The sequence below is a fragment of the Chrysochloris asiatica genome, unplaced genomic scaffold (assembly GCF_000296735.1).
Source record: "Chrysochloris asiatica unplaced genomic scaffold, ChrAsi1.0 scaffold00006, whole genome shotgun sequence".
In the NCBI taxonomy this organism is placed as follows: Eukaryota; Metazoa; Chordata; class Mammalia; order Afrosoricida; family Chrysochloridae; genus Chrysochloris; species Chrysochloris asiatica.
In genome coordinates, this window is record NW_006408524.1 from 15,186,044 (window position 1) to 15,193,315 (window position 7,272).

At 38.8% G+C, this 7,272-nt stretch overlaps 1 protein-coding gene across 1 annotated transcript in view; it reads left to right on the forward strand.

Annotated features, from left to right (window-relative positions):
• LOC102827936 (probable C-mannosyltransferase DPY19L2-like) overlaps positions 1 to 7,272 on the forward strand; it is a 138,585-nt gene that overhangs the window by 12,607 nt on the left and 118,706 nt on the right. Inside the window, exons 2-3 of the mRNA XM_006832269.1 lie at positions 1,281 to 1,305; positions 4,095 to 4,182. Of these exons, the coding sequence (XP_006832332.1) occupies positions 1,281 to 1,305; positions 4,095 to 4,182 (113 nt within the window). The remainder of the gene's footprint in view (positions 1 to 1,280; positions 1,306 to 4,094; positions 4,183 to 7,272) is intronic.

Genomic DNA, 7,272 nt, shown 5'->3' on the forward strand with positions numbered 1-7,272 from the left:
AAAAATTAATTTCTCTATTGAATTTGCATTACTTTTGTTCAAGTTGAGTAATTTTTTACTTTTTAAAAAGGTTGATGAATAGTAAAAGTGCTTACTAACCGTATATGGGACAACTGTAAAATATACCATTCCAAAATCATGGAGGGGAGGCTAGCTCCTGGAAAGGCAGAGTGAGGGCCTCTGTACATTCACTCTGTAAAAGCAACAGAGATGCTTGAAAAACGGTCAGAATCAACATTTTCAAAATGTTGGAACTAACCAAAGTTTTACAGCAATCTAAAGAACATTGAGAACCTTTGTAAAAAAATGAAAAAGAAAGAAAAACCCAGTTGCCATGGAGGTGACTCGGATTCAGAGCAACTCCGTAAGTGTGTGAGTAGATGTTTTTCATAGCGTTTTCAGTGGCTGGGTTTTTGGAGGTAGATCACCATTTCCCTGAGGCACCCCTGCGTGCACTGGAACCTCCACCTTTTGGGTGTCAGCCGAATGTGTCAGCCATTCGAACCACCCAAAGACTCTGCACCTCTCTATAGGAGAAGTAGTTCGGGGTGTTTTGCCTTGACCAATTCCATCCCAGTCTCCTGCTCCATAAAAACATCACTGCCATTGAATCGATTCTGACTTACAGCAACCCTACAGGACAAAAGTGCCATATAGGGTTGTCAAAGCTGAGGTCGTTACGTATCTTAGAGTGGTGGCGCTTCAGCAGCAAAGTACTTGAAACACTTGTATGCTTCCAGCTCCATTGCTGTTAAGTGTCATCAGGTCTGTTTTGACTCAGAGCGAACCCTGTATAGGGTTTCCAAGGAGTGGCTGGTGGGTTTGAACTGCTGATCTTGTGGTTAGCAGTTCAGTGTTTATCCTACAGGGCCACACAGGGCAGTGAAAACCAGCAGCCTCTCAGAGGGGACCTACTGGGTTTAACTTCTCAGCCCCCCACCACGGATTCCTGCCACTGCTTGACCTGTCTCTCAGCTCCAATAAGCCTTGACACAGGGCTCAGTAATTGGAGGAGTCTCCTCAGTGAGATGTACAAGGCTTCCAGGTAGCTCCTGCTGCTCTTCACATCCCCCCCGGAGGTAAGCACTGGGAACTAACTATGTGGGTTATGTCTGGGGCTTTCTGTACCCAGAAATAGGTGGACGGAGCTAGCCATCTTGCCTGTTGTGTGCATGCTGCATTTCCCTCTGGACAGAGAAGGGAATATGTTTAGAATACTTGTTTTAAAGATATTTTAGAGAAAAGCAGCCTTTAATACTTTCTTTTTTTTTTTTTTCCAGCTGCCTTTGTAGGATTTTTACACTGGTAAGATTTCGTTTCCGTTTGAGAAAAATAATATTTGTATGAAAATTTGCCCTCAGTGTTTGCATACAATAAAACAAAAGCAGTTCTCTATGGTATACAATATCTAGATGTGCAATAATGTACACATATACATTATTTTAAACTTTGTCCACCTCCTTTTTTGTTTTTGGTGGAAGATTACACAACAAATTAGGTTCCCATTTAACAATTTCTATACATATTGTTCAGTGACATTGGTTACATTTTTCTTATTTCCACTCTGATTATTCTGTTTCCAGTAATCTAGCTGTCCTGTTCTCTCCCTCCCCACCCCCCTTAAGCTTTGCATCTTTGCTTTAGAGTAAACGTTGACTGGTTTTATATGGACTACTTTTTATAAGCCTCTATATGAAACAGTATTTACAAAATAGATACATTATGAGAATCATGATTTATGAAGTAAAATATTTTTGCTTTACCAAAGGATTCAACAGTTACTTTGAATATTCAGTTTTTTAGTGTATTTTGCATGTTTCTTCCATTTAAGACACTTGCTTATTTTATATTAACTATACTGTCTTGTTAGTGATATGAATTTAGAGTTGACGTTTTACTTGTTGTTAAGAGCCTCTGAGTCAGCTCCAAGTTACAGCAACTCTATATAGGGTTTCTGAGGAACAGCTGGTGGGTTTGAACCACTGACCTTGCAATTAGCAATCCAATGTGCAGTGCCAAACCAGGACTCTACAGTTTTACTGGTGGTGGTGGTGGTTATGTGCCGTGGAGTCGTTGCCCACTCATAACAACTCTCTACTAGGTTTCCGAGGCTGTAAATCTTTATAGGAGCATCAAACCTCATCTTTCTCCTGAGGAACAGCTGGTAGTTTTGAGCTGCTGACCTTGTGATTCTCAATCAGGTAGAAATGAAGACAAATACTCTGAAATAGTAATGCCAAATTAAATGACCTTGGTTTTCAAGTTTTAATGCACATACACTTTATTTTCATAAGATGAATTTGCTAACAGTATTTTCATTGTGTACACACACGTGAGCTTTTAACCAGCCATTTCATGCCTTTATTGTTTACAGTTTTTGATAGCCAGTTTCTAAATTACCCATTTTTATCAACCCAGTCTTCTGAGAAGATAAACATGTTCCTTGATGGAAATAATCTTCTATTCCTGTTGAAATTTGGCATCTGCATTCATAACAAAGTCCAGTCCACAGCAAGTCATCAAAGCTGTAGCAGTTTCCACAAACTCAAACATCTTTTTCAACATTGAATTGGGTTCTGGTCAATTCAGCCCTAGTCTTGCTTACTAGGTGAAATTGGTACCAGCTACAAGCTTGGGGCTCCACACATTCCTCCCTGTACTTCAGGCCACCAGGCACATCTACTCACTCATTCTTTCAGTCCAAGCCCCCTATGGGCTAGGTCATGCCTGTAGGTACCTGTAGGCTCAAGAATCCACTCAACTCCCTAAACTTCAGACTAGCCACCCCTTCCTCTTCTCTCAACTCAGTTCTCCACTGCTGTGTTCTCTCCCACTTCCAGTCATCAAGTGGACCCAGGTGGTCACCAGTCAACATACCAGGCAGTGTATGTCTGAATGATCTATAAAAGAATGTTTTCCCCTGACATTTTCATTGATAAATAAACTTTGGGACTTCTATTCTTGGGGTAACATGATATTGGCCCCCAATTTTTATTGGTACATTGCTACATTGGCTGCTCACCTTGCAGGGACTTTGATTATTTCATTTCATATTAGACCAACACTGTAATGCTAGGAGACATTTCCTACAACTATTGGTACCCTAGCAGATGAGGGGTCTAAAAGAGTTCATGGGAAAATTCCATTATCTTTCAATTGCGTTTTTCTGTGAACTTTATGAAGCCCCCTGTCATGGACTGGGTGGGTGGTTTAAAGCACCATTCACTCCTGGGAAACCCTAGACAAGGTCACTGTGAGTTGGAACCAACTCTACAGCTAAACAACAATAACAAGTACACCTTACATGTGGATGAGGGTTAGTGAGAAACAGGGTTGGTACGTGGAATGTTGCTGTGTTTTCTGTATCTGTATGGAACATCTGCTATGTAAATTAACAATAGCATGATTGCTGACTATAAACTTTTGCTTATCACATGTGCTCTTATTTTTAAATACCTACAGTTTGAGTTCAGGAGAAAGATGAGGCTTTTTGCTTCCGCAAAAGATTTTAAAAGCCTCAGAAACCCTGTACAGGATTGCTATGAGTCAGACTAACTGGGCAGAACTTCACAACAACAGTTTCAGTTACACTAATACAATGTCTTGACTGATAGTCTTGTGTCCTTTGGAGCATGAAAATTGATATGTTGTGTCATACATATTTAGAAATTGCTTTAATATGGAATAATTTTAATTAAAATTATATTCTGAAAAATTTTTTTAAACATTTTTTTAAAGCAGTATTTTCCCAAACCTGAAACATTAGAATCACTTGTGAAAGTTAAAAAAACAATAACAACAAAAATCTGCTTTAGTTCTGATTCAGAAGTCTGGTGTGGGTGGTAGGGTGGAGAGTCACAGGAATTTTAGTTATATGGTCATGATGAAGAACCAGAGAGTTAAAGGATCTCAAGGGTGTAAGGCAGTGGGTTACAAATGCCTGTGTGTGTGCAAAGTAGTGAAGGTATTCTGAAATTATCTCAATACTTGTTATACAACATATATTCTTTTTCATTTTTGTGGCTTATCTGTAACTAATTATTTTAGTGCTAGTTATAAAAGCTGTTCTTATGATACTTTATGTTTTTTTCTAGGATACACTTAATAACACTTTTTGAAAATGATCGCCATTTTTCTCATCTCTCATCTTTGGAACGGGAAATGACTTTTCGCACTGAAATGGTTAGGTTATTTCTTCCAATGAACTAATTTGTATTTTGGAAATATTACTATTATCTGGAAAATTTTTAAGATCTGAAATGATTTTGGGAGGCCCTGTATTGTTTCTCAAGCTGTAACTCAGGTTTATTACTTAAATATAGAAGTGTTTGGGGTTATGATTATTGTTACTTTACTTAGCTCATTATCTCTGCTCCTTTCCTAGTACCAACTTTTTAAAATAGTAAAGAGTAAATGTTATAACTGAAGAAAAAGACAAAGAGAAGATTTAAGAAGCAAGTATGAGTATCACATGTTAGCATGAATTGCTTTCTCTGGGCCTAGAAGAGATCCCATGTTTTAGCTGGCCCTTTTAATTTTTTTTTTTTTAAAGCTCTCTTTTGATTTCAAATCATCTATTTTAAGAGTCACCTTTTGATGTAATTTATTTAATGTCTATCTTCATTTGAGACAGAATCTATAAAGTGTTCAGCTTTACTTTGAGGAGGTAGTTCTTCCCCAGGCATGTTTTGAGTGCCCTCACCCTGAGGGGGCTCATCCTCTAGCACTCAGTCAGACAGTGTTACCATAAGGGTTTCATTGGATTTTTTTTCAGAAGTACATCACCAGATCCTTTTTCCTAGTCTGTCTTAGTGTGGAAGCTTCAGTGAACCCTGTTCACCATAGGTGACCCTGCTGGTGATTAAAGTACCAGTGGAATAGCTTCCAGCATCACAATATGTAAGTCACCACAGTATGACAAACTCACAGACAAGACAGGTGGAGGCATTGGCACAGTGACTGCAAGGATGTGCTCAAACATACCTACTATGCTAAGGATGGTGACGAACCAAGGCAATATTTCATTCTGTTACATATGAGGTTGCTATGAGTTGGGGCTGACTCAACTGCATCTAACCACTATAAAATGGATCTAATGGCATCTGCCCTGCATATCTCACATGATCATTCTAAAGACAAGCATTAAATGAATGCCATGGAGCCCTGGCGGTACAATCGTTAATTGGCTGACTCCTTTCTCCTGCTGCACGGAAGAAAAGACCTAGTACCTAGTGATCTACTTCAGTAGAAATTAGATAGGAAAACCCTCTGGACCAGGTTCTACTCTGTCACATGGGACTTCTATGAGTTCAGTAGCATCCACCAGCAACAAGAGCTGCAGAATTTTACCTTGTAAGTGAGACCATGAAAGTCCGCCTGCTGAGCTGAGGTGCTACGCAGTTGGAGGCCACGTAGAGCAATGGAGCTGATCTGACTCTGTAGCCACTGCTTTTGAAACTTCACCCTTAAAGCTTCGAGAAATTGAATATTGTAACATTTGTGTGGCATTTGAGTTTTTAAAAATAGGTCTGCAAAGAGAAGACATAACATTAGTTTAAAAGTACCACTGGGCAGAGTCTGGACTTCAGAAAGCAGTTCTGTGCTTAGCGGTGTGTTTTTGAGTCTGTTAACCTCTCGGATTCTCAGTACTCTCATGTGTTAAATACAGGTAAATGGGGCCTTGTAGGCTTTCTGTGCGAGTGAGGGAGATAACGAATGGAGCACACAGCACAGTGCCTGGCACATAAATAATGGAGGTTACCAAAACTGTGTATTTGTATGCCTATTATTTCTTTAAATGTGGGCTTATATGATGTAGCCTTTAATTGTACTATTGTCTTAATGGTCTTCTTAAGAAGAATGGAAAATCTATATATGAACTCATGTAAGTATTTTATCAATCCAATCTATGGGAAATGACCTTTCAGGCATCAGCAAAATCAGATTTTCAATTTAGCAGTCACTACAGGGTCACTATGAGTCAGAATCTACTCCATGGCACATAACAACAACAACAACCGACTCAAAAAATGAAAACAAGTCCACTAGAGGCAAAATATGACCTTGAATATATCCCACCTGAATTTAGAGATCATCTGAAGAACAGATTTGATACATTAAACACTAAAGACCAAAGACCAGAAGAGTTGTGGGATGTCATCAATAACATCATACATGAAGAAAGCAAAAAATCATTGAGAAGACAAGAAAGAAGGAAAAGATCAAAATGGATGTTAGAAGAGACATTGGCATTTGCTCTCCAGCATAGAGATGCTAAAGCAAATGCAAGAAATGAGAAAGTACAAGAGCTGAACAGAAAATTTCAAAGATCAGCTCGAGAAGACAAAGTCAAATATTACAATGAAATGTGCAAAGATCTGGAGTCAAAAAAACAAAAGGGAAGAACACACTCAGCATTTCTCAAGCTGGGTAACTGAAGAAAAAATTCAAGCCTCGAGTTTCATTATTGAAATATTCTCTGGGCAAATTATTGAATGATGCAAAAAAGCATCAAAAGAAGATGGAAGGAATACACAGAGTCACTGTACCAAAAAGGAAATGTTTGATGTTCAACCGTTTCAAGAGGTAGCATATGATCAAGAACCAATGATACTGAAGGAAGAAGTCCAAGGTGCATTGAAGGAATTGGCAAAGAACAAGGCACCAGGAATTGATGGAATAAAAATTGAAATCTTCAAGAAAGTGAGGTGGCACTGGAGGCACTCACTCATCTATGCCAAGAAATTGCAAAGAAACTGTCTGGCCAACTGATTGGAAGAGATCCGTATTTGTGCCCATTCCAAAGAGAGGTGACCTAATGGAATGCAGAAATCATCAGACAAAACTTTGACATCCCATGTGAGTGAAGTTTTATTAAAATATAGAAACAGCTGCAAGCATACAGTGACAGGAAACTTCCAGAGGTTCAATCCAGATTCACAAGAGGATGTGGAATGAGAGATATCATTGGCTGAAAGCAAAGAATTCCAGAAAGATGTTTACCTGTGCTTTATTGACTACTCAAAGACTTTCAGTTGTGTGGATCATGACAAGCTATGGCCAACATTGCGAAGTATGAGTATTCCTGAACACTTAATTTTGCTCTTGTGGATTCTGTACATGAATCAAGAGGCAGTTGTTCGAACAGAACATTGGGAACACTGAATATTTTAAAATTAAGAAAAGTGTGTGAAAGGGTTGTATTCTTTCGCCATGCTTTTTCAACCTGTATGATGAGCAAATAATCTGAGAAGCTGGATTATATGAAGAAAA